We start from the raw sequence: 27846 nt of genomic DNA, 5'->3' as shown, positions 1-27846 counted from the left end.
GGAGGGAGGGGAGAGAATGGAAAAACCTGACAAGTGCTACCTTAGCCAAGTGACCAAAGCCAACATTAACAGTCATAATTCATGTGGATGGCCTGTACTCTTGATATGATGTAATGAAAATGGCACTTTATCCTTTGGTCTGTCTCCCAAAAGCCCATAAAGTCAGTCTATTCATGCAGAAAACAACGGACACATTCCTATGGAAGGATATCCTACAAAATATCTGACTGGTACTCCTAAAAACTGTCAAGGCCATCAAAAACAAACAAGGAACAAAAAACAGTCAAAGCCAAGGAGAGCCTATGGAGACCTGACAATTCCATGTTATGTCGTATCTTGAATGGGATCCTGAGACAGAAAAAGGACATTAGGTCAAAATTAAGGGCATCTGAGTAAAGTATCGACTTTGGTTAATAATAATGAACCAATATTGGTTCACTGATTATAACACATGTACCATACTAATGTAAGATGTTAAGATAAAGGAAACTGGGTGCAGGGTATAAGGGAATCCTCTGTACTATCTACTCAATTTTTTTGTAGTAAGTCAGAAAGAGAAAGACAAATACCGTATGCTAACACATATATATGGAATCTAAGGGAAAAAAATGTCATGAAGAACCTAGGGGTAAGACGGGAATAAAGACACAGACCTACTAGAGAATGGACTTGAGGATATGGGGAGGGGGAAGGGTAAGCTGTGACAAAGTGAGAGAGTGGCATGGACATATATACACTACCAAACGTAAAACAGATAGCTAGTGGGAAGCAGCCGCATAGCATAGGGAGATAGCTTGGTGCTTTGTGACCACCTAGGGGGTAGGATAGGGAGGGTGGGAGGGAGGGAGATGCAAGAGGGAAGAGATATGGGAACATATGTATATGTATAACTGATTCACTTTGTTATAAAGCAGAAACTAACACACCATTGTAAAGCAATTATACTACAATAAAGATGTAAAAAATAAATAAATAAAAACCAAGGGAACTTTTTGGCCAACCCAATAAAATAAATAAATAAAAAATAAAGTGTATTTTTTTTTTGAAGTTGCTAAATTAGATACAAAGCTATACTAACAGGGCAATAACAACTCCTGGGCATATATCCAGAGAAAACCATAATTCTAAAAGATACATGCACCTCAATGTTCACTGCAGCACTATTTACAACAGGTAAGACATGGAAGCAACCTAAATGTCCATCGACAGAGGAATAGATAAAGAAGATGTGGTATATATATACAATGGAACATTACTCAGCCATAAAAAAGAATGAAATAATGTCATTTGCAGCAACATGGATGGACACAGAGGTTATACTAAGTGAAGCGAGTCAGACAGAAAGACAAATATCATGTGATATCACTTATATGTGGAATCTAAAAAATGATACAAATAAACTTATTTACAAAACAGAAACAGACTCACAGACTTAGAAAACAAATTTATGGTTACCAAAGGTGAAAGGTGGGGGGAGGGATAAATTAGGAGGTTGGGATTAACATACACACACTACTATATATAAAACAGATGATCAATAAGGACCTACTGTATAGCCCAGGGAACTCTACTCAATACTCTGTAATAACTTACATAGGAAAAGAATCTGAAAAAGAATAGATATATGTATATGTATAACTGAATCACTTTGCTGTGCACCTGAAACTAACACAACATTGTAAATCAACTATACTCCAATATAAAATAAAAATTGAAAAAAGAATTACAAAGTGAAAAAATAAAAATAAATTTTATTTTAGTTGCTAAATTAGATACAAAGCTACACTAACAGGACAATAGGGCCATAACCTTTGGAGTTATCTCTTCAGCCAGACAGAAATCATCTGCTCCTCTACTGGTCAAAAATCACTGGCAGCTTATCAATTATCTTCATTAACATCCAGCTTTACAGCGTTTGAGCCATTAAGTTGCCGAAGTTTCATTCATTTTTAGTGTCCCCATAGTTTTGTCTTTTCCAGAATGTCATATAGTTGGGATCATACAGTATGTAACCTTTTCTTATTGGCTTCTTTCAATTACTATTTATCATATTACTAATAAAGAGTAATATGCATTTAAGCTTCTTCTATGTCTTTTCATGGCTTAATAGCTCATTTCTTTTTAGTGCTGAATAATATTCCATTGCCTGGCTATACCACAGTTTACCCATTCACCTACTAAAGGACATCTTGGTTGCTTCCAAGTTTTAGCAATTATGAACAAAGCTGCTATAAACATCTGTGTGTAGGGTTTTGAGTGGACATAAGTTTTCAGTTCCTTTGGGTAAATACCAAGGAGCATGATTGCTGTATCATATGGTAAGAGTATGTTTAGCTTTGTAAGAGACTGTTTTCCAAAGTAGCTGTACCATTTTGCATTCTCACCAGCAATGTATGATCCTGTTGCTCCACACATCCTTGTCAGCATTTGGTGTTTTCAGTGTTCTGGACTTTGGCTATTCTAAAAGGTGTATAGTGGTTAATCTTTGTTATTTAACTGAAATATTTAGTCCACTTACAAGTAATGTGATTGTCGTGTATTTGGATTTAAATCAAGCATCACGGGTTTTGCGTCTCACTTTCTCATGTTCCCTTTCTCCCCTTTCCTGTCTTCTTTTGGATCAAATATTGTTTTGCCCCCTTCTCTACTTTTTGTTTTGCTATTTAGACATTATTTTGACATTATGTTAGTGGTTATGTTAGCTTAGAAAATATAATATTCTTTTTGACTTTTTGAGTACAATTTATTCAATCTATTAAAAAAAGTTCACCCCTTTCTCCCATCCCCACCCCCTACCCCTTGCAATCACCAACATGTTCTCTGTATCTATGAGCTCAGTTTTTTGGTTTTTGTTGTTTTTCTTCAAGATTCCACATAAAAGAGAGATCATATAGTATTTGTCTTTCGCTGTCTGACTTATTTCACTTAGCATTAATGCCCTCAAAGTCCATCCATGTTGTCACAAATGGCAAGATTTCATTCTTTTTTAAGGCTGAATAATATTCCACTGTGTATATATACCAAAATTTCTTTATCCATTCATCCATCAATGAACACTTAGGCTGTTTCCATATCTTGGCTATTGTGAATAATGCTGCAATAAACACGGGTGCTGCATACAGCTTTTCAAATTAGGGTTTTGTTTTCCTCAGAAAAATATCCAGAAATGGAATTGCTAGATCATATGATAGTTCTATTTTTAATTTAAGCCACCTCCATATTGTTCTCCATAGTGGTTGCACCCATTAACATTCACACAGACAATGCACAAGGGTTCCCTTTTCTTCACATTCTCATCAACATTTGTTATTTCTTATCTTTTTGATAAGTCATTCTGACAGCTGTGAAGTGATATCTCATTGTGGTTTTGATGTGCATTTTCCTGGCGATTAGTGATGTTGAACATCTTTTCATGTACTTGCTGGCCATTCATGTTTTCTTTGGAAAAATGTTTATTCAGATCCTCTGCCTATTTTTTAATCAGATTTTTTTTGGCTATTGAGTTATATGAGTTCTTTGTATATTTGGGATATTAGCCCTTTATCAGATCTATGATTTGCAATCATTTTCTCCCATTCAGTAGGTTGCCTTTTCATTTCTGCTGGGCAGAAGTTTTTAGTTTTATATAGTTCGACTTGTTTATTTTTGCTTGTTGCTTTTGGTGTCAGATTACCAAAAATCATTGCCAAGGCCTATGTCAAAGAGCCTACCGCCTCTGTTTTCTTCCAGGGGTTTTATGGTTTCAGGTCTTAACATTCAAGGCTTTAATCTCATAACTCATAACGCTTATACTGTTTTCTTCACTACTAGCTAGACCCAGGATTCTTAATTGGTAGGTCACATATAGTACAGTGGCATCTCACAAATCCATTGCTAACATGTGGCCAAATATTGATCAACATATAAATTTCATTTTGGGCACAACTACAATACTTACTGTTACAGAGTTGTTCAAAAAATGAAACACAGAGGTGACAAGGCTGTGAAAAGCAATATAGAGCTATGTGGAACTTACTGTAAGGCGATAAAGCATAAATTTTTATCAGGCTAGTACCAAAGGCAAATGTTATGCTAATTTAACCATGTGAGTAAAAGGCCAGGGCAGTAAAAAGGTCTTCTGAAACAACAACACGGCCTGAAAAGCTGCCAGGTGAATGAGGCAATAACTGTGGATGCTTTCATAACACCTTGAGAAAGTGTTAAACCCGAACAGTGGCTGCATGGTAATTTATTGCTTACTTGTTTACTGTTGTTCTGAGTATTTCAATCTCTTCACAAATGCCACCAAAATTCTAGCATACGAGAATGGACTAGAAATGTAAGAGCTGAGAATCAGTGAGCCAGGCTGTAAAATGTCAGAACTAAGAGAAAGCAAAAAAGATGGGAATAGAGTGAAAGACTGATAGATTTCTGACCCTATCTGCAGAGCCTCTGCTTTTGGCATTGGGCACTAGGCAAAAACACCTCCAAGTCCTTCCAGGCCTACGATTACATCTCAAGAAGATAGCTCATTTGTTGGAGAATTCATCTCCCACCAACCAATCCCAGGAGAGAGAGATGAAGGGGTGGAGGGGAAGCAATTTTTCATAGAGCTGAGCCTTAGACCACTGTCAACGCTGTAATTATATTACACTTGCCACTTATTTTGGTAATTTATCGGGGTAAGGTACATGGGATAATTTTAAAACTAAATTCATTCAGTCACTTTCAAAAACATTCAACTGGCTTATGTGTGGAGCAATAAAGTGTGAAAGTGACACAGCATCCAAATTATAGCCATGTGTGACTTGGCTTTTTTATTTGGGGGAAAGAAAATGGTCAAGCCTTAAGGATCGTGTTTCTCTCTGTCGCTCTGACTCTGAGGAATAATGAGTTCCTGCTGGCGACACAGTGGCTTGGGGAGGCAAGCACAGAGGGGCTTTGGTGCACTTCCAAAGCTGTGTGTGAGCCTTCAACATGAGACCCTGGTTCAGCGGGAGGAACGGTGAGTGAACCCTGCTGAACAGGGGCTGGGGGTGTCACGTGTTAACATACAGACCTTCCCTGAGATCCCTAAGCACTTCTCAAATGTGAATTAACTTGAGCATCCTTACCACAGAGCACAAGGCACAGTTATTCATTCATACATTCATCAAAGATTCATATAGTCAACCTCTTAGGACCTCTCTACTATGTTCTAGATCCTGTGCCAGATGCTAGGGATCTTTCTTGAGTTCCCTGGAAAGCAGATCCCAAGATAAAGCCTTCATTTACCTCCTCCACCAGCCATTCTAGATTTCACTCACCTTTGGCCAGTACTCCAGACAGCTGAGGCTTCCTGCCTGATGGGCTGACCCAGAACCTCAGCCCTGAGTCCTCAGCTGCCTTGGCCTCATCAAGCCATAGCTGTTGAAGTTGCCCACTTACTGTTATTGCTGGCATGGAAGCACCGAGAGACACCCAAGTGAGTCCTCTGGGCTCCAGTCAACTCCTCCATGCTTTCATTATGTAGGAGCAATCCTATGCCTCATGGTAATTAGGGTCAATTTTGCCCACCAAGGGGATAATTCTTTTCTTTGCCAGTTCTTCCACTGACATGAGGAGCCTAAAATGACCTGACATAGTCACAGTGTCAAGTTCAACTGCTGCCTGGTGTTCCCCTTGTGGAAACCAGAACCTTTAAAATGGCAGAGTCTAAAGTTGCAAGCTTGATAAGCAGTGATCCTGAGAGGATCCACACCCATTTCTATCCCTTGGTTCCTGTACCTGTGAATTCTAGTTATTGGGAGCATAGCACTATAGCCACTGACTTAGTGGATATACTGCACCCTGGAGGACAGCACCCTAACTCTGCAGGTTATTGCTCCAAGGCTAGAACCCTAGCTGAGCCTTCAACAGTCTTTGTACTCTCCCATTAGACTAGCTACTTCTGGTTGATCAGATCTCTGGGGAGACCAGTAGATCTCGTGTTCATGTGCCCTTTGCCACAATGCTGTGCAGGATGCCATTTTTAATAGATCAGGAATTCTGTGAGCCCTTGGGTGGTGATATTAATAGAGACATGTGGGTAGGGTGGGTATATCAATTCCGGAAAGGACAAATTGAAATTGACATCATTCTGCTACCAAGTGGGTGGTCTGGTCTCCCCAAGGCTCATCACTAGCTGTCCACATCCACAAGATGAGACATCTTGTCTACCTTGTGGTTGAGAGCTCCCTCTGCAGTGGGGGTTCTCTGGTGGGCATTAATGTAGGATACAAAGATACACATACTCTGTGCCCACAACCATAGATACAGCCTCATGCCTCTTCCCCAGATTTCCTCACCATGGACCTTCCAATTTTGTTCCTTCTGGGCCCCGACCAAGCAGTCAAGCCATTCACTCTTGTCCAAGAATTCCTATCAATCTGTATCTCAGGGTACTTCTCCTTCTTTATAAAGTGAGCCTTTATAAGGCCACCCTGAGAGGGGGTACAACATGGCAGCAGTCCATCTCTAGCCAGCACCAAGATCCCATGATCTTTCTTTCCACTGTGCTGGTAAATGGATAGCAGGTGGCTGGTTAAGTTTCCCACTGTGGTAGGTTCAGGGCAGGGATGTGATATGAGTGAGGCTCTTTGGTGCTTAAGTCTGTGCTTCTCCTTGGCACCCCACTCTGCCAAATCAGAGAGCAGTGCTAGGATGGAGAATACATAGTTTCTCCTATAAGTTCTTTGCCCAGTGGGTGGTCACTACTACTCTAGCGACTGGCCAGAACATGACACCCTCTACAGAGCAGGTCAGAAAAACATCCGTGTGCCAGCTCCCACTCTGCCCAGTTTTGGAGGGTACACTTTACACTGTGGCTGTTATTACCAGTTTGAATGCCATTGCTGTAGAAAAATGAAAAACCGCAATTTGGTTTGGGCCAATCCTGGCTCACAAATTGTGTTCCAGCCAGCTGAGAGATTGGTATTTCTAGGAGAATAGAAAAGTTAAGAAATCTGCAAGAGGTCTGCCTTGTGTTGATTTTTCCAGGGACTTAGAAGTTATTGGATGCTTCAAAGTATTGAGTGACTAATTTTCTTTCCTTTTTTCTAAAATCTAACATGGTTAAGCATTTATTTCCTGAAAACCTGCCAAAAGAGTAATTTTTTTCAGAGTTGGAATATTGTTTTAAAATGTAAAATGAAGTCCTGATAGCAAAAATTATCAATGTAGCTTGAATCTACCTATGGCAACTTAAGAAGTATTGCCTTCGTTTCGTTTCAGGTTTGAGGAGTTTAAAGGAGAGAGAGAAAGAGAGTAACTTCCAAATGTTTCTGAAGTGCTTATTTTTCTCTACGATTCAGGCTTGCTTATTGTATAAGAATGGTCAACCCAGGGCTGTGGGCAACTCCAGGTAAAAATGTGCCTACAATTTGTTTTTAGTTGTGTTATTACACCTTTCAAGCCAAGGTTGCAGGTTGGCAGTGCCCTGAAGAAGGCAGAGAACTGGACAGCACCCACATCTCCCATTAGGGAGGCCTCCAGACAGAGCCTGGAGCAGAGCCACGCTGAAATTGACCCAAGCCAGGCCTTCCTGGGCTGCCCAGAATCGGAGTAGCACCCTCAGGATGAGCCCACTTAAGCCCACTCTGCATAGGCCGTTCTAGGGGCACACACAGATTTGCCCAATGGGTGTTTTTTTGTATCCTAAGAAGTGTCTCTGTCAAATTCATAATTTAGATTGGAGGTTGGTGATCAAATACTATGGAAACTACTACCTGGTTTTGCCATTTAGTGAAGGGGTGGGCCTTTCATTCTAGAAAGTGCTCATTGAAAGTAAGGTATTTTGTTTCAAGAAGTAGATACGCAGTTAATCTGGAATTTTAAAATATTTTCCCAAAATAACAATAAACCTTGTTTTCAATGAAACCGGTTAAGTGCCTTGTGTATGATGATATTCCTTTGATTAGCCCATTATTTATGGGCTGTTGGAAGACCAACCTTTCACTTTACAAATTGCCAGTGGATCGTTTGGGAAAGGAACCAAAGGGTCAGGAAGAGCTCTTTATCCCACTAATGCAGACACACACACAGCATGACCCAGATATAAAAAGGGGCCAGCACTGCTAGCAGATGCCATTCATGGTTGAGCTGAGGAGACTGCTGCCTGGAAGCTCTCATAAAGAAGAAAATGATAGAGAGGTGGGAGGAAACACTGCCCAGGGTGAAACACCATGGGGAAGACCAGAAGGATCTGGGAGGGGTCTGGCTTTATGAAAAAACAAGATATAAAAGGATCCCATTTTTCTAGTTTCTGCCCCACCCTCTCCCTCCTGAAAATCTGAATCCAAATAGACAACATATTTGACTGCAAATATCCACCCTTTCCATGTACTCCATCATGGTTAGAGTTATGAGAAGAGTATATTAATTTGGATAACACTAGCTGCTATAATAAACAGCCCCTCAAAAAATGTATAATGGCTCAAAGACTACAGGAGTTTCTTTTTTTCCCAGAACTCAGTGTGAAGGAGATATTGTTTGGCAGCTCTCCTCCACATGGCAATTCAGGAACCAGGCTCCATCCATTTTGTGGCTGTGTCATCTCCTATGGCCTTGTCATCTTCTACATCAAGACACTGAGGAGGGCACTTAAAAAACCTGCCTTTTAGAAACTCTAGCTCGAAAGTGACGTGTAAAGCTTCTCACAAACCATTGGTTAGAACTTCATTGCATTGTATGCCTACTTGCAAGGGTGCAAGGAATGTAGTATAGCTGCCTGCCCAAAGAAAAAGAAGAAATGGATTCTTTTTGGTGAATGGCTAACCATCTGCTTGGAAGCAGATAAACCCTTTATTCATTTTTTCATGAGTGCCTTCTGCTGTGCACTGCAGGGTGAGTGGCAAGTAAACAGTTAAATGAAGTGGTGTTTGAGTGACTACTGAGATCAGAGTAATAATTATCATAAACTTATTGAGAACTTATTATGTGCACCATTCTAAGTTATTTACATGTTATCTTATTTAATCCTCAAAGTTTTGTGTACTTTTACAGATGAGGAAACAGGCACAGACTTACTGAAAGTCACATAGCTGGTGGGTGGCAAGGCAGGAATCTGAATCCAGATTTCTCATTCTTTTTTTTTTTGCAGTACGCGGGCCTCTCACTGTTGTGGCCTCTCCCGTTGCGGAACACAGGCTCCGGACGCGCAGGCTCAGCGGCCATGGCTCACGGGTCCAGCCGCTCCGCGGCATGTGGGGTCTTCCTGGACCGGGGCACGAACCCATGTCCCCTGCATCGGCAGGCAGACTCTCAACCACTGTGCCACCAGGGAAGCCCCCAGAGTGTAGCTTTTAATCACAATTTTTGTTCATGCACACGGAAACCAGCTTTTAGAATTTTGTAACCCAAAGGTCAGTATGACATAGTGTAGTGTATTTCAAACTGGATTCCTGGATGGGGTCCATTGAGTTCAATGGGACAATTTTTAAGTTTGGAGTTCCCACTGTAATGATAACCTTTAAAAAAAATACCATGGGGGGTATGAATCTCAATCTGCAAATTTAAGCAGGGAAAAATATATTACTTAATTCTCTATAATTAAACTTAATTTCTAACTCTGAGTCTACCATTCCACCAGGAGGACAAACAACTTAACTTCAGGTCTCCTTGCTCCCCTCACCCCACATCTCCAGGGCTTTGTCTCAACTCTGTGACTTTTCACAGAGCCCCAAACACCAAATCATGGGGGCCTGTGCGGGAGCAAGGACTTATGTCCAAACAAGTAGCCACTGAGATGCGTCCCTCAGTATCATGTCAGTGCCTCCCACTGGCCAAATCCAAGCAGAAGCCAAAAGACGAGAGGGATCAGTGATACAATTCATAACGAGCAGCCTCCAAGGGCACAGATCAGGCTGAAGAAGAGTGGAGAGTGGATCTGAGGGTACGGATGGAGGATAAGCAGCACACTGAGGAAAAGTAGACCCAAAAGGGGCTCTGTCACCTGGAGGCTTAGGGAACACAAACCAAGAAAGCTTACAGACAGTCCGCTTCTCTGACCCGCCAGACCCCTCCCATGAGGTCCTTGGCATAGAATCCAAGTACCTGCTGGAATAGTCAGGACAGGAAGAAAGGGAAGGGCTGGAGAGGGAAAGCACAGAGAGAAATCAACAAATAATGCCTCAAAATATTATCTCAGCAATATAAGCACACTGTGAACCATCTGGACGACCATCGAACAATCTATTATCACCATAAGATCTCAGAAACTGCCCTTACAGGTAATAATGTATTGGCCTCAAGTGTTTTTTGTTCATTAACTCTTCCATCCAATAAACATTTATTGAGCACCTACTATGTGACAGGCACTGTTCTAGACACCAAGAATACACCAGTGAAAAAGGCAGGCCCACCCTCGAGGAGTGGACATAGTTCTATTTTTATTGTCATGATTGATTTTTTATTGTAATGAAACAAGAACAGAGGTGGATTTCATAATGAAATAATCATTTGGGTCAAGCAAAGGTTAAATCATATCACGATGTGCTGTAAAAATCTCAGATTTTCACAGTAGTTCAAAGAGTTAAGCGGTAATGTGAAATGGAATCATCACAGCAGACAGAAATGCCGAAGTGAAAAAAAACTGCACTATGAGAATCAATATTGTATTTATATTGCAAGCCTCAATTTTATTTTAACAAAATTACATTATCTATTATTTATGTCATTTGAAGTTTTGTTTCTATTTAATTTGTATATTTGCTTTTAGTCCTGTAGTTACATAAATGCCATATACATGAACTGTATTTAGTTTTATGTTTGTTCACTTAAGAAACATAAAATAACTTTAATCATTACAAGGGGTCTGTGGAAATGTTTTCCTGTTTAAAAAGAGGTCTATTCTTCATTTAAATTTGGGAAACCCTGGGGGAGCGGGGTTATGATAACGCATGTGAAAGAGCTGTCTGGCACTTAGCATATCCTCAGTAAATACTAATTCCCTTCCTTTTCTCATAATACTTTTTCAAGATGAGTGATAAAAATAAATTACTTGAAATGGGAAACTAATAAGGCCATATCTTTAAAGAATTCCTTGCTCTCAAGAAAATGGAACCATAATTTGCCAGGAAATTTCCAGAGTCTCAGCAACTAGAAAACTGTACAAGATGCACATTTAAGAAAAAAAAAAAAAAGAGGAAGAAGCCATTGCGAAATAAGAAAGGCAATGCTCATGGTACAAATCTAAGTGAAAATCTAGCTTCCAATATTTGAGAAAGAAATGAAAAGGCATGCTGGAGATATAATCCCTCAAAGTTTCTGTTCCCAGGTAGCATGCTCAAAATAGCCATTAGCTACCTTATGGAAAGAATTTTAAGAAAGGAGTGTTGCTTCCTCCTGATTTGCCCATTCTGAGCACACAAGTCCTCCCTGTAGTTTGGGTAGGAGTTGTTTTCCCTCACTTTCAAGGCCCTTTTGGTTCCTGTATTTGCAAAGGCTCAGAGTTCATTTCAGGTCTAGTCTTTAAACACAGCTGCCCATTTGATTTGTTCACCCGAGTAATATATTTTTCTATTCTCTTAGCCCTGCAACTCCACCTTGGGAGCTCCTTCTTGAAACTTCAGTTACTGCTCAATCAGTACTCTCCCTCTCCTGGTAATTATATCTCGGGGTCAAAGGAGATGGACTTATTTTGCTCCCTTATTCTGAACACATTTCCTTGCTGGGGTGCAAGCTACAAGTGGATTTCCACACGTTCTTTTCTGAAGAACCAGAGCAATGGTTCTTCCAGAGTAACATCAGCAGTTAACTACCAAATCCTCTGCCGTACTCCCTCATGTAAATGCTAAGAAAAACTACTCTGTCCTCAGAGCAGGGGCCCTGAACACAGTTGAATAGATCGGGGAGGGTCAACCACAGCAGTGATGACTAAGCTGAGCTTTAAACAAGAAGGATTCGACTAGTTAGAGCAGGGAAGAAAGGCATTCTGGAAGAAGCAGAAATGTACGCGAAAGTTATTAGACATAAAAAGAACTGAGAGTAGCTCAGTCTGACTGCAGAGTATGTGGTTATGAGGCGAGACAAGAGAAATGCAATATATAATTATGACTTTAGAATCAAAAACACTCAAGTCCAAATCCTAGTCGTGTAAAGAATTTTTTTAAATTCTGAGTCTTGTTTTCCTCGTTTGCATACAATATCTCAAAAAGTAAGGAATCAATGAGATCATGTATATAAAGTATAAAAGACAATGATGGCATACGATGTGTGCTTAGCATACAGTAACTTATTATGAATAGGAATATATCAATATATAAGGCTGATGGATTGGGCAGGGCCATGCTATGAATACCTTTGAATGTGGAGCTCATTTAACTAGGTCTTGAAAGCTATTTGGAGCCACTGAAGGAATGGATTGATCAGATTTCTATTTTCATTAAGGCAGATATTCAAGTACAAGGCAGTGTGCTAATCACTGTGGGAGAGATGTTTGAAGAAAAATGCTATCTTAGACACCCCCTCTATGATTCATTGCCATCAACCACTGACGATTTAGTGTGGGTCTGGTGCTGACATCAAAACAGGAACCTTTTCACGACTTTCCATTTACGAAGTGGGAGGAAGGAAGCTAGAGTCGGGCAAAAAAACATTTTAGTGGAAAGTCTAACCAGAACCAAGTGGCAAAGGCCTCTTCTAGCCCTGAGGGCAAAGTGCTTTGTTTTCCTCTAAGAGCTATGAATAAAAATAGCACATGCTAGAGTGAAGGTCACAAAACCTCATGAAATAGTCATAACTTAGTAATTCCCCCTGGTGTAGGTCTGTATCACTTGTTTTTTAAACTGACATAAACAGCCATTAGAGGAGTTCCTTGAAAGAAAAAAACCCCAAAGTCCAGCTGAGCCTTCCTGACTTCTGTAATGTGGATGGACCTGCTGAGCTGCTCAGAACTAAGGAAGTATTCTAACACAGCACTATAAGTATATACCATTTTCTGTAGTAATAACTTACTTACAATTGGCATTGACTAAGGCCGTTAAGGTCAGTACTACCAGAATCCACTTCAGATAGGAACACATCTAAATAGAAAAAGTTCACTTTTCTGTCTCTTCGTCTTTCTACTTTAGAGGAGATATTTCCATGCAAATGCTGACCTCTCCTGGTAAGAAACTTTAGTAAGTTACTTACTAAACTACTTCTTTAAAGTTACTTTAAAGAAGGTATCATTCCAATGGAATTTAAGATAATTTGCGTTATGGATAGGAAAGGCAAAGTTAAATGATCCTATTTTATTTATTTTATTTTTTTGCATTATGCGGGCCTCTCACTATTGTGGCCTCTCCCGTTGTGGAGCACAGGCTCCGGACGCGAAGTCCCAGAGGCCATGGCTCACGGCTCATGGTTCATGGCTCCGCGGCATGTGGGATCTTCCGGGACCGGGGCACGAACCCGTGTCCCCTGCATCGGCAGGTGGACTCTCAACCACTGCGCCACCAGGGAAGCCCTAAATGATCCTATTTTAATGGAAAAAACAACTTCACCCACAAAATGCTTTTCCCTTGGCAGTCCCAGAACTTTCTCTCTTTCCTCCAAAGACTTTCTCATTTTGCTTATTACATCCCTATTGAAAATTATAAAAGTCAAACATGATCACTCCAACCAGAGAGATTTATTCACACTGAAACAAATACATCTAGCTCTTTCATTTTCTCTGCCTTACACTCAGCAAATGAATATTTTAATATTTATTCACCAATTCATTGATTGACTTGGTGTTTCCAATTCTGTGGCGTTACCAACAGTACCAAAATAAGCATTTGTGTACATGTCTCTTTGTATACATCTTATCAATGTAAGAAATCCTCTTGTGTTTATACCTAGAGAATTGTTGGATTGAAGGGTATTACACCTTCAACCTTATAAATGCCAAATTCTCTTCCAAAATGGCTGTACCAGATTACATTTCCATTAGCTGGCCCCACCTCCTCACGAACATGCCTCAGGCTTTTTTTTTTTTTTTTTCTATTTTTTTGGCCGCGCAGCACGGCATGAGGAATCTTAGTTCCCCGACCAGGGATCGAAACCGTGCCCCCTGCAGTGGAAGCACGGTGTCTTAACCACTGGACCGCCAGGGGAATCCCACATCAGGCTTTTAAACTCATGCCAATCTCACAGATGAGAAAACAATATCTCAGTATTGTTTTATGCATTTCCCTGATTACTCAGGGAGCTAAGCATCTTTTCATATTTCCTCTTCTGTATGAATTTACTGTTTATGTCTTTTGCCGTTTTTAACTTGTTTGCCTTTTTATTGATTTGTAAAAGTTTTTAATATATTCTAGACACTAATCACTGGTTATAAGAGTCGCAAATATCTTCCACCACTCTTAAGCCCATCTTTCCATTTTTACTATCTTGTCTTCTTAATGAGCTGAAGTTAATTTTAATGTAGACAAAATTGTCCATTTTTCCTTTATGTTTTATACTTTTTGTATTTTGTTTGAGATATCCCTCCCTACTCCATGGTAATTGGATATGCTTTAAATAATTTAATTTTGTATTTCAGACTGTGTCATTAATCCATCTGAAATTTTTTTGTGTGATATGAGGGATCTTTTTTTTTCCCCATGTGTGGATAACCAATTGTCCTAGAATGATTTATCATATAATCTCCCATTTTCTTCTTGACTCTTAGTCACAATGTCTTCAAATGTGATACAATGAAACATAGATAAAATTTCTTCATATGTGTGGGTCTGTTTGGGGGCTCCTTATTTTCTTTCATTAGTCAATTTTTCTTTCCCTTAACCATTAGTATGGCATCTTGTTATGATTCTAATAAGCATATATCTAGTAGGGCAAGTTTTAATTTTTTCCAGTGTTATTGAGGTATAATTGACAAATAAAAGTTGTGTATTTTAAGGTGTACAACATGGTTTTGATAAATGATTACCACAATCAAGCTGATTAACATACCTATCACCTCACCTAGTTACCTTTTTTGTGATTGATGAGAACACCTAAGATCTGTTCTCTTAGCAAATGTCAACTGTAAAATACAGTATTAACTATAGTCACTGAGCTGTACATTAGATCCTCCCCTTCTCTTTTCATTTCCTACAGTCCATCTGTTAGCTCTGTGTCTGTGTGTTGGCCTCATTTTCTCTTTCTGAAGATGGGCTTTCTCCAAGTTTTAAGGAAGACGGCAGCATTAGCTCAATATTCACCATGGCTCCTGTGGTAACAGAGAATCGGGCTGGGCAGCCAGCATCACTAATGGATATTATCCTACTTGCTGTTCAGCATCCAAATACTCTTTCCAGTTGAAGGGAAATCCCAAAATAGGGCTCTGCAGCTCACTACAGAAGCTGAAGGTGACGAGGGACAGGTATAACTCTTCCTGTTCCCTGGAAGCTAGAGCACAAGCACGAGACCTGAGTATAGCCAATCAGATACTGTCAGCCATGAACTTGAATCTCGAGGAAGACGTGCAAAGGTCTGAGAGCTGGAGATGATGCAGGACAGCTGCAGTGGCATGGTGTGGTGGTCAATGTTCAGTGACGCGGTGACAAGTGCCCAGGGGTTGCCGAATCCAGGAGCAGAGCCAAGCCATAGAAATGGTGTTGTTGGGGCATCTTAAGACTGAAGCTATGTCTTGCTTCCACTGAGGCCTGCCCAAGCTTTATCTCCAGCCTTTTACTAATATGAGCTTCCCGATACCCTCCCAATAACTTACTTTTCAAAATACTAACCAGAGCAGGTTTCTATTGTTTTATGAAAGAGAAACTCTCACTAGTACGACAGCCATATTGTCCAGCTGCAGAAGAAAAATTTCAAAGACTTACGGCTGGCCAGGCCTGGTCCTATGCCCACAACTGTTCATCTGTTACAAGAATGGGGCAAAGGTGGTGGGAATGGCAAGCGAGGAGTGGGAAACGTGCTGAGCACCCCTGCAACAGTGATTAGGACTGAACAATCTTGACCTTCATTTATAAACATTTGTAAACATACAGAAGGAAAAATCACCAGTCATATGAATGTCTTTCTTGCCTTCCTCTGCCAAATCCCACCCTCACAAATATACAGCTCATTCCTTTCCATTCTTTAAGCTTTAGCTTAAATATCATTTCTTCAGAGAGGTCTTTTCTGGCAACTCAAAAGTTAAATACTGCTGGAGCATCCCCTGCCTCAGTGTCTCATTCCTTTGGTTTTGAGGGACCTTGGGGCTACGTTACTTAAGCACTCTTCACCTCAGGTTCTTCTGTAAACCGGGAATAATAAAGAGTACCTACCTCACAAGGTTGCTGGGAAGGCTAAATAGTTCATACATGTAAAGCACTAAGAATTCAAGCACACAAGGGCACTCAATATACGCTACTGTTTCCTTCATAGCATTTCTCACAGTGAAATTCTTTTATGTTTTTCTTTACTTTTAAAAAAATCTTTTCTCCCATAGAATAAAAACTCCATGAGGACAGTTAACTCTTCTGTTTTGTTCAAAGTGCCAGGTTCATCCATATATACATACACACACACACACACACAACTAATATATATATTAGTTGAGAATAAACAAATGAAGAAAATATTATATCAAAAACTTAGGAGAGTGTGGTGGCCATGAAAATGCTCCCCTCAGACCATTTGCTGTGGGAAATATAATTGACTGACAGCCTCACTGCTGCCTGCTGGGTCCACCACACCTGCACTGAGGCCAGGCTTTCTGAGGGTGGCTCTAAGTAAATGACTGAGCATGGCAGAGGTAACCAGGGCAGGTCCATTTGGGCAAACTGCCAGACCTTTCCTACAAGAAGTTTGGCCTGACATCTCCCCACTGGCAAAGTCAAGCCTTTCCTGGAGCTGCACTTCACTTCTTCCCTCCCTCTCTCTTTGCACAGGTGTCAGCCCTGCACTGTGGTCTGCAAGCTCTCACTGCCTGCTCCTGGTTCTTGCTCCCTCCCTAATAAATCTCTTGCACATCTAATAAAATGTTGGCATCTGCTTCATGGTAGACCCAAACTAACACACTCAGGACTTGCAGAAGCAAACCCCGAGGGGAAAATTTGTGAATAAATGATTAAGGTGCTCTCAGGAGAAACCAGTAAGGGAGAGAAACAGGATAGGAAAGGGATACAAGCCAAGTGATGGGTCAATTTCAGTCAAAATCTCTGCCTAACCTTTCAGGGAAGCTGAGCTCACCAGGGTAAGAATCACCCACTATTCAATTTCTAACCTTAAATTATGTTCATCTATGTGGTCCAATCAAGCTCACCAAACAGGATTTCACAACATATACTAGATAATGATACATACAGTATTACAATAAAATAACAATACTGCATATATAGTCCAATAATATTGTTCTTGTGCTTAGCAAATAGTAGGCACTCAATAAATACATATTGAATGAATAGCACAATATTTACAATATAAAATGCTTGAAAATTGCCACCACCCTATAAAAAAGACAGCACCCACACAGTTTTCACGCAATTTCTCTTTTTCCACAAAAATGTAACTCCCAAAATACACACGAAGTGCCAAACTTCTCCCATTCTTCTTCTCAGCGACATTCCTCTCCCAATGCAGGAGTCTCATTCTTTTTGCTCAACTTTGCCTCTCAAACATCAGTTCCCTGTCAATATAATTCTTTCAATCCACTTAAATTACCTAGGGAGAGGAAGGGAAAGAGGGCTAGGGCCCAGAACCCAAACCGGCAAAGGCCGCAATCCAACATGCTAACACGGCTGATTTGTGAGCATGGAACAAAGTTTCCTTGGCCTGGGCTAGAGGATAAAGACCAGAACGAAAGCAGACTAAGCTGCCTCCCTGGTCCTCTTCTCCTAGATCTCACCACACCAATGATAACTTGAATCCAAATGAGACATACCAAGGAAAAGAAGAGGAATAAAGATGTGAATGCTTAGAATCCATCCAAACCATCCATCCTAGAATTTCCCATGGAGGTGTTTCCTAACAGAGAGGCATTCCCTGGTCCATCTTACCTCACGAGCATAGAAGGAAGGAGAGGTGCTCAATAAACGTAAGTGAGGAATTTACATGCTATTGGATGTCTGCCCTTGGAATGTTATTATTACATACTTCTTTAAACACTTATGTTAGGAATGACAATATGATCCTCACCCTTATCTAATTATAAGGAAACAATTTATGAGCCATTAACTAGGCCCATGGCCTCATAAGGATTCATAAGTTAAGACTCGAGAAAAATATAGGCTTTGGGATTACAGCTAGGGGTTCAAATCCCAAACCTAGCTTCCTCTAGCCATGTGACCTAGGACAGATGAACCTGCTTCCTCACTGATGTGTATAACTATGTACAATGTTGTTGTAAGGAGTAGGAATAATACAAGAAAAGTGTCTGGCTCATAGGAGGTACTCAATAAAACTTGACTATTATGACAGTATGACAGTGTAGAGCTAAAAAATTGAAATCAAAACCCATGGGTAGTCTCATGTTGCCAGTTACCTCTATCAAGAACCCTAACTCTTTGAGTTTGCTTCCTCATGTGTAAAGTGAGCATAATCGCTGTTACTCATCTCAAAATATCATTTAAAAGATCAAATGTCTTACTACACGTTAAGTGCTTTGGGAATTAGAAGGCATTTATTAACATGATCTAAATGCTAGCACATTTCTATCGTAGTGAGTTTTGATGCACAACTTTTTTAAATGCATCACCTACTTCCTTGCCTTACTGAATATCACTTCACCTCGAGATCTCAAGATCATACTGATGGCTGTGACGTTTTTGCCCTTTTTAAGTTATCTAGCATCAGACTGCTGTTTTTACATAGATTTTTTCCTAATTGTGGTAAAGTATAAATAAAATTTAGCATTTTAACCATTTTTAAGTGTACAATTCAGTGTCATTAAGTACACTTACAGTGCTGTGCAAACGCCACCCATATCCATCTCCTGAACTTTTCATCGTCCCAATCTGAAATCTGTACACATTAAACAGTAACTCCCCATTATCCCCTGATGTTTGCTGCTTTTTTTTTCTACTGTTTATCTGGCGTTTGTTCACTCATTAGCAACAACAGCTCATTTCTCTCCTTCCCACAAAATATACTGCTGGCTATAACTTGGGAGGAACCGCAAATGCCATTTTTAAACCAGTAACATTCTTTGGCCTGAAACACGAATACGATCTGGTTCCAACCCAGTTTTTCAACTCTATTTCTATTCAGAATCCAAAGTTTAAGTCAAAGTCAACAACTACCTTTCACTGTGCTTTCTTCTTTCCACACCTCTGCTCACACCTTCTTCACCCTTTGGAATGTCTTTCCTATTCACCCCTTCACACTCTGACCTGTCTATTGGAATCCTTCAGGGCCCAGCTCATATTCTCTCTTTTCCACAAAGGCTCCTTGACCACCTCATATGGTCCCTCTCTCCTTTGATCTCTTACAGCAGCTATGATGCAAATTACTCATGATCAAAATTGTACACTGCAGTTGTTTCATTTATGTCGACCTGAGCTCCTCAAAACAGCAATTAAGCTATATTATTTTGTTCATTCAATCATATGTCCATATATTTATTACTCATTCAACAAATACTGTCCACTGTGTATAAAGTGCCCAGCAAATGTGTGAATAAACACAATTCTAAGTCACTAGACTTTGATGGATGATTCAATAAACTCAAGCTCTTCTTCTGTTTGGATTTTGTAAAAAATAATTTTATTTACCTCTTGGGTCTTAGTTGTGCTCCACACAGTTAATAATCATCTATAGTATAATAATAATCCTAATACATCAGCTACCTATCAAATCAGTTAAAACCTGTTTATTTTGGCAATTTGGAAATTTACGTTGCACAATCAAACCTGAATGATTCTGTTGATTCTAAAAAGCCTTCAACGCTCCAGGTAGCCAGCACTGTTCACAATTCCCACTTAGGGACAAGATTATGCAAAGCTGTCTTTTTGTTAGTGTCCTGTATTCTCGCTGGATATCAACGAAGGGAAAAAGGTAAAGCGCGTCTAGCTTTCTTCATTTAGGTACACATGGAGGTGAATAAGAGCTGGTAGGAAGTGTTTGGGTCAGTGCTTCTGACCAGTGCATAATTCCAACTGAAAAGTTACTGCCACTTGGCTTCTCATTGGCCAAGGTAGGAAACTGCAAGGTTTTGCAGCTGGTGCCTCCAACCCTTGACCCGGCGCCACGCGCTATCCAATCAGCGCCGAGTACTGCGTTCCTCCAAGATCTTCCTCTTTCAGTATAGCCCTCTATGTGCCAGCAAAGTTAACGAATCCCCAAACATTCATGATAATACTTGCATTGCTATACAAGCCACACGCGCATTCATGACTTCACTGACGCTCCTCCACAGCCCAAGGATATAAGCATTATTTCTATTACTCAGAAGAGGAGGCTGCTCCTGAGCTACAGGGCCCATGAACTGTAGGGCAGAAACGCAAATCCGGAGCTGGGACCACTCCTCGAAAAGGACTTTGGTCCGGCGGTGCACGGCCACTGCCGACACTTCCCCAGCCTGGAGCTTTCCCGGATAACCCACCTGCCTTGGATTCTCCGGCGGCGGTTACCTTCCCTCGCGGCCCATTGAGCCGTAACCAGCCGCCTTTCACCAGCCTTCCCCAAAACAGGAAAACCACCGCCAAAGTGCGCGTCCCGGCCTGCAACCCGCAGCGCTTACAGGACAAGGCCACACATCTACCATCACCCCAAGGGTTACCCACGAACCCGAATCGGGCTTTGAGCGGCTGATTCCGGCTCCCAGCGCCAGCCCGTCCTCGGTCACCACAGACGCTCCCACCCCCCACCGGGCCCGCCCCTGCGCTCACAGGCCGCTCTAGCCGCGCACCGAGCCGGCAATCTCTTCGCTCCCGCCCTGACGTCATCGGCGGGCGCCGCGGCGCGGTGGCGGGCACGCGCGGCCGAGAAGATGTCTCCTACGCCGCCGCTCTTCACTTTGCCCGAAGCGCGGACGCGGTTTACGGTGAGCGGAAGGGGGGTGGGTGCGGCCCTGGCTCAGCGCTATTTTTTGCCCTCCTCTCCCTGAAATTACTCGAATTTTGCTCTGGGGTAAAGCGGGGACAGAGGCGTGTGCGCCGCGGCGACGGGCTCCCGGCCTCGTCGTGGGCTGGGAAGTGGCAAAGGCGCATTACCTGTCTCTTCCGCGCGTCCTCTGCGGTACGCCTCCACCTTCCCGCCGGCTGGTCCCAGGACCCCGCGTTCTGGGCGTGTCTGCGCCCTGCGTGGAGGGGTCATCCGCAGACTACCTCTGTCCGGGTCCAGCTCCTCTGCAGTGCTCTCTCAGCTGGTCAGGTGTCTCCAGAACTGGAAGGGGGCTGCTGAAGGGGGAGGGCGGGACTGACTTTAGCCCAGAGATTTGGCTGCCGCCCCGCCTCCTAAGCTGCCAGGTGGTTGTTCTGGCCGCTTATTCACCACCCTTTAATCCTCCGTATCTCATTCGTAAGAGATCGATGAGGAAGGTCCTAAGTGGGACAGGACAAACAGGTAAGCTTGGAAAGGGTTGTCAGCTGTCATTTTATTCTTACACATTGGGGAACAGTAGTTTAAGCATTTGGGAAACACTTTACAGAGCGTTTTCTTGTTAGCTTGTTTAACTCTTAGAATAGCACTGTAAGGAGGCTGTTTTATTATCCCTGGTAGATGAGATAAAAACTGAGTTAAGTTTAACTCTAACTCCAAAAGTTAAATGATTTACTTTACTGTTTTCTCTGACTTAAGACCCAGTATTCTTTTTATGTTGCCCATCACTAAATTGTTTGACTGTATTTTTCCCTAGTGCTCTGAAATTCTGCCAGGAGTAACTTAGGAATATCCAATATTGGTCCTGGAGGGGACCATTTAATGGGAGCTCATCTAGCCCAGTGCTTCTCAAGCTTGAGCATGAGGTGAGATCTCCTGGAGATCTTGTTAAATGTAGATTCTGGTTCAGTAGGTCTGGAATGGGGTCTGAGATTCTGCAGTTCTAACAAGTTCTCAGGTGATGCCACTGCTGCTGATGGTAGTAACAACCCTCCTATTTAACTCGTGAGGAAAATGAAGCACAGAGGTAAGGGGGTATGCCCAAGATTACACAGCCTATTCACAGGCAGAGTCAGGAATGGACTTTTCCAGTATAAATGTAACTCCTGTGAGGTAACATTGATTTTCCAAGTGTATGTGAATTTTCACAGAATGAATGACTTGGCAATATTTTTGTCTTTCAATTATGACTGCTTTAAGACAACCAGCAGGTTTACTACTTTAAGACAATCAGTGTTTACTTGGTGTCAGGGGCTGTGCTGTGCAAGCTACCTAGACGAGGTAGGACTTTTTTTTTTTTTTTCCGAGGTAGGACTTTTGATGGGTCTTGAAGAATGGATAGAATTTGCGTGAGCACGTGGGAGGAATAATGGGAATGAATACACTAGAGTGAGCTTGATAGAAAATGATGGGAAAATGGCTAGACCCTAGTGGAGAGTATGTGTTAGGGGGTACTGGGAAATGAGGTTGCATAGCTTGAGTGGGATAACATTATCAAGGACGTTTAGAGGAAGCTACGAAATAAGGAGCCACTTAGAGATTTTGTTTTTTAAAAGCAGGATACTCTCATGAATGGGATATTTAAAAAGAAAGGAGGAGGGAAAACCTGGAATAAGAAAGTCTAGCTGGGGAGCTCTTGCAAGACTTAAAGTGATGAGTCTATATCAGTAAGTGGCATTTGAATAAGAATTACTGATAGAATGACTCATAGGTAATTTTTCCCAGGTATAAACATTTTTTAGTTAGACATACTATTGATGAGTGATATGTTTTTCAGTAAATAATAAGCAGAAATCTTTCCACTTATTTGCTATTTTTATTTTTCTAGAAATCTACCAGAGAGGCCCTGAACAACAAAAATATCAAGCCCTTGTTGAATACCTTCAGCCAGTTGCCTGGAAGGTAAGGCGTTGATATCCATGAAATAGGCTCGCTGAAATCTTTATACTTACCCTGAGCTGCTTTAAAAATGCAGGTGTTTTTTGTTTTTAATAGTGAAAATGAAAAAAAATGTACCCTTGACCAAGCTTTTAGAGGTGTTGTAGAAGAAGAAATTGTAAGTATGTTTTTCCTTTATTTATCGTTAGAATTTTGCTGGCAAATTAATATTATTTTTAAATTTGCTTTTATCCTTAGAATAGGTATTTAAACATGACTATTTTTTCTAGAGTGAACGTGCTACTTTGTGAAACCTAACTTGGTCATAGTTAGTATAGGAGTTGCGTAAGGATTAAGGGTTTTAATAGCACAGTTTGACTTGTTTAAGGGTTTGGTTTAATAAATGAATAGAGCCCTCTGCAAGTGAATATGTATAAGAAAATTTGATAAGAGGTCTTCCTGAGCAAAAACTGTAATTTGAAGGTGAGCCCTCTCGCTTTGCTGTATAAACAGTGACACATCTCTTAGTGGCATAAAAGGTCTAGTCCAAGGATGTTCAGCATGGGAGCTGGGATTCCATGCCCTCATTTTCCTATGGCATCCCCTTATCAGTTCACCTGCAAAAATAACAATAGCCTATCCAACTTCAGTAGAGAAATTTAATCTAAACATGAAAAATCTGAATTTATTTACCATTAGTGGAGCACCCAAATGAAAGGAAAAGTTTCAATAGTTTATTCTTGGTTTAGCAAAGCTTAGATCTCGAGAAGCTAGACCCTTTTCCCGTGGCCATAAAACAGTGTCCCTTTCTTTTGGACAATTCTATGTCAAATTCATTCTTTCCTCTTCTTCAGACCTAGTCACTTACCTGTTGTCAGGTATTGGGCAAGTTACTTTGCTTTTCTGAGCCTCAATTTCATTTGTAAGAGGGGAAATACCATGTTTTCATGGTGGTTGTGTGAAACGGCACTTAATGTACACTCAATAAATGCTGGATTTTATGATGTTATCAAACCTAAGCACCACCTCTCTTCTATTAAAACCCTCCCTCAGACATATTGATGCACCAGTACAATTAATTCCCCTGGCCCTGCCATTGAGTGAGTTATGGCCTCAGCACATGTGTAGTTGATTAGCTTATAGCCTTAATCATGCTAATGTAAGGATCTTCCTAAGACTTGGATTTTAAGTGAATCACCTGCTGTTTAATTATTTGATATACTTCTACCGTTAGGGTTATTACTGTTCATTTCTTAAATTTTCATCTTAGAAAGTAATTTTATCTTCTGTGAGAAATATCTTTATCCAGTGTTTATGATAATCAACTTAGTGTCAGAGGATATGTTTTTCTTATTATCAAATTAGTCTAAAGTCTGGCTCCTAAATTAAGTTGTTTTCTCCTTTGTTGGTAGATAAATCATTCATCATGTGAAAACGTTTTAGCTGTTATTTCTCTTGCTATTGGGGGAGTTACTGAAGGTAAGTATGGGTTTGTTTTGTCTTTTTTAAAAGCAATCTTGGGCGTGACATGTTTTATTTAAAACTTATTCTCCCCATACCTAATTGATTTTGTTCATTTTTAAAATTCTGCCTACCCCCTTTGCCAAGAAGTCCCATGGAAATTAGCTCACAGGTATTTCTTGTCACTAGTGTATACAGTGCACACTTTGGCACTTTCTTTGTTCTCCACTTGTTCTGTTCATCAGGTAAATATTTATTGAGCATCTACTATGTGTCTGGTACTGAACTAGGAATTGGGAGATTCATTGGTAAATAAAACATATTCGCTGCCTGTAAGGAGCCTAGTGGCTAATGGAGGAAACACGTCTAAATGTCTTACTGGGGCGGGGGGTGAAGTAGGAATGAAGTATGGTTGAAGTGATTCTCTAAACTTCAGAGTCTGAAGGAATCAGGATGGTCTTAGAAAGGAAACTGTAACATAAGAGCTGGGATGTGAGGGATGAGTAATTTGTCAGGCAGAAACAGAAGGATATAGCTATATAAAGACCTGGTTCAGCATGACTAAAAAAAATGTAGAGAAGAATGGTGAGAGGATGATGAGCATGGTGAAGAAAAGAAGCAGGAGGGGTAGGTTAGGGCCATTTGTAAAGGGCTTTGTGTGCCATGCTAAAGAGGACCTATGGAAGAGCCATTGGATTGGGAGAAACTGCTGGCAGGAAAACTAGGTAGAGGACAATTAAAATGGGGCAGTGGCAGTAGGGGATAGTTTCAAGAGACTTTTATTTATTTTTATTTATTTATTTATTTTTAGTTATTTTTATTTAGTTATTTTTGGCTGCGTTGGGTCTTTGTTGCTACGCGTGGGCTTTTCTCTAGTTGTGGAGAGCAGGGGCTACTCTTCGTTGCAGTGCACAGGCTTATTGCAGTGGCTTCTCTTGTTGTGGAGCCCGGGCTCCAGGCACGCAGGCTTCAGTAGTTGTGGCACACGGGCTTAGTTGCTCTGCGGCATGTGGGATCTTCCTGGACCAGGACTCGAACCCATGTCCCCTGCATTGGCAGGTGGATTATTAACCACTGTGCCACCAGGGAAGCCCCTCGAATGAGATTGCCAGGCTTTAGCTTTGTTTTACTGAATCAGAATCTTTGAGAGTGGAATTTAGGTAATTTTCTATAGTTATTAATGTGAGTTAACTTTTGCCAAAGTATACTTCTGCTAAGGGCAGGGAGTATGTCTCTCAAATCTCTTGGATATACAGGACATAAAAGTATCACAAATCTAAGTGTTAAAGGACTTTAGAGGTCATATGGTCCAATCTTGTCTCTGACCTATCCTGTCTCCCCTCAGTAAAGTCCTTGGCAGGTGGTCATCCAGCCTCTACTCCCACTGATGGAGCTCACTATTTGATTTCTGTTAGATAGTTCTGATGGTGTGATTTCCCCTTTGTATTGAGTTGAAATTTGCTGCTTTATGCCTCCCTGGTTCTAGGCAGTATCCCTCACATCACATTCCAGATATGATCTTACCAGTGCAGAGTAGAGCTGGAAATACTACTTCCTGTTTCTGAAGATACTGTGTTAATGCAGTAATTTGGGCTAATAGTACCCACTCAGTACTTTTTTTTTTTTTTTTTTACATATCATGCTGAAGTGTCTACTTTTCCTAAACACTTAACAAGTGTTAGTATCTATTACGTAAAAATAGAAGGAAGAATGAGCAGGTAGGTAAAAGTACTTTTAGCTAGCCTAGATGACCTTAAAGTCTTTAATTTATTGCTTTACTTTAGTAAGATTGAATTTAGAAATAAACAACTTTTTATTTTACCCTTTTTTCCCTTGAAACAATGGTATTATTGTAAAAGTTTAATGGTTGAAATCAGTGTCAAATCTTTTTTTTTTTTTAGAAACAAATATTTATTTTGCCACTTCAGAAGGTTTTTGAAAGCTTTAGGAAGAGTGGAAGAACAGAATTTTCAGTTTGAAGTTCATTTACCTTTTTTTTTTTTTAACATCTTTATTGGAGTATAGTTGTTTTACAGTGATGTTTTGTTATCTTTTTTGAAGTAGTTCTTTCAAATCACAGACAACTTAAATTTTAGCAATAGTACAGAACATTTGGAAATGAGAAGGGAACATACTAGTCCTAATTCTTCCACTTTAAAAAAAACTACCATTTATTTTGGTATATGGTTTTAGTTTCTCTGGTCTTTTTAAAAGATTTTATTGTGATAACCATAATACCCATACAGTTTTGAACCCTGCCTTTTTCACTTGACATTATATCATAAACATTTTCCAAGTTATTATAGTCGTCATAACCATCTTTTTTAATTGGCTGCATTATATTCTTTTGAATAGCTTAGTGGTGAAGAAAACAGACTGTGGAGCCAGACTGCCTGGGTTCGTATCCCAGCTCTACCACTTACTGGCTCTGTGATCTTGGGCAAGTTATTTAACTTCTCTGTGTCTCAGTTTTCCCATTCTATAAACTGGAGATAATGTTATCTACCTCATAGGGTTATAAGGATTACATGTGTTAGTATATGTAAAGCACTTAGTGTGCCTGACATATAGTAAATGCTCTAGAAGTGTTATCAAGAATGATTATCATCATCACATACCAAAACTTACTTAAGTATATCCTGTTTGGGGACTTGAGGTTGCTTCTGTTTCTTGTCTTTCACAGCCTTGTTAGGATTGACAAAGTATACCTCTAATATTTTCTTTAAAATTATTTTGCATGGGCTGTTTTACTCAACAGTATTTTAAACTTTTTAATTGGCTTGTGCTCCACTTGAAGGTATTTGTACAGCATCTACACCTTTTGTATTGTTGGGAGATGTTTTGGATTGCCTTCCTTTGGATCAGTGTGACACGATATTCACTTTTGTGGAAAAAAATGTTGCTACTTGGAAATCAGTAAGTGCCTTAGTTTCTTTTTCTGCTAATATTATCTTTCTATAGATCCAGAGTTCTGAGGGTAGTTTTTGTTGTTGTTGTTGTTTTTGTTTGTTTTTTGCTTATATTTCTAATATTGCTGATTGCCAAAAAGTTTGTCCGTATGAGAATTATATATTCTGCTCTCTTGGAAAAGCCAAGTAAAAGTTATATGGAGAAAAAAATGGAAGTACAAAATTTGAGTAGATACAATTAACTTGAAAACACACACTTTTACATGTTTAAAAATTACTTAGAATTGTGTTTTGTTATATATTTGAAAATATTTTTATTTCATTAAAATTGTTATTTGCTTGAAAAAAGTGAAAGTGGCATAGTAGATTCTCAGTGCATAGTAGTGTTCTTTAAAATTTTACTTCCTGTGACTTACTACTGAAGGATGTGCAACAACTTCAGAACAATAGTCATAATTTCTGTCTTAATTTCAGAATACATTCTATTCTGCTGGGAAAAATTATTTACTACGTATGTGCAATGGTAAGTAATTCAACAGTAAATGATTGTTTTTTAAAAAGTAAATGTGGCCAGGAAAACAGGTGGTGGAATTAAACACAGGTGGTAAAATTT

The 27846-nt window shown here is 40.3% G+C and overlaps 1 protein-coding gene and 1 long non-coding RNA gene across 9 annotated transcripts in view; one reads left to right on the top strand and one right to left on the bottom strand.

The window, feature by feature from the left end:
- The window catches only part of LOC115845040 (uncharacterized), a 76023-nt gene extending 55284 nt beyond the window's left edge, over window positions 1-20739 (bottom strand). For all 6 annotated transcript variants that reach the window (XR_009566471.1, XR_009566470.1, XR_009566467.1 and 3 more), the window contains exon 1: window positions 20674-20739. This is a non-coding gene — a long non-coding RNA (uncharacterized lncRNA). The remainder of the gene's footprint in view (window positions 1-20673) is intronic.
- A 90-nt stretch (window positions 20740-20829) lies between these two features.
- Window positions 20830-27846, top strand: part of THOC1 (THO complex subunit 1) — a 42971-nt gene continuing 35954 nt past the window's right edge. For 2 of the 3 annotated variants that reach the window (XM_060310831.1, XM_030842606.2), the window contains exons 1-6: window positions 20830-20929; window positions 22814-22887; window positions 22981-23041; window positions 24276-24342; window positions 27122-27240; window positions 27708-27756. In XM_060310831.1, the coding sequence (XP_060166814.1) occupies window positions 20876-20929; window positions 22814-22887; window positions 22981-23041; window positions 24276-24342; window positions 27122-27240; window positions 27708-27756 (424 nt within the window). In that variant the 5' untranslated portion in view covers window positions 20830-20875. Of the gene's footprint in view, window positions 20930-21459; window positions 21852-22813; window positions 23042-24275; window positions 24343-27121; window positions 27241-27707; window positions 27757-27846 lie in introns of those variants that run through there. The other variant, XM_060310832.2, reaches the window with a different exon arrangement.

Source organism: Globicephala melas, chromosome 13 (genome assembly GCF_963455315.2).
Source record: "Globicephala melas chromosome 13, mGloMel1.2, whole genome shotgun sequence".
NCBI classification, from domain to species: Eukaryota; Metazoa; Chordata; class Mammalia; order Artiodactyla; family Delphinidae; genus Globicephala; species Globicephala melas.
This window is presented reverse-complemented; position numbering and strand designations above follow the sequence as displayed.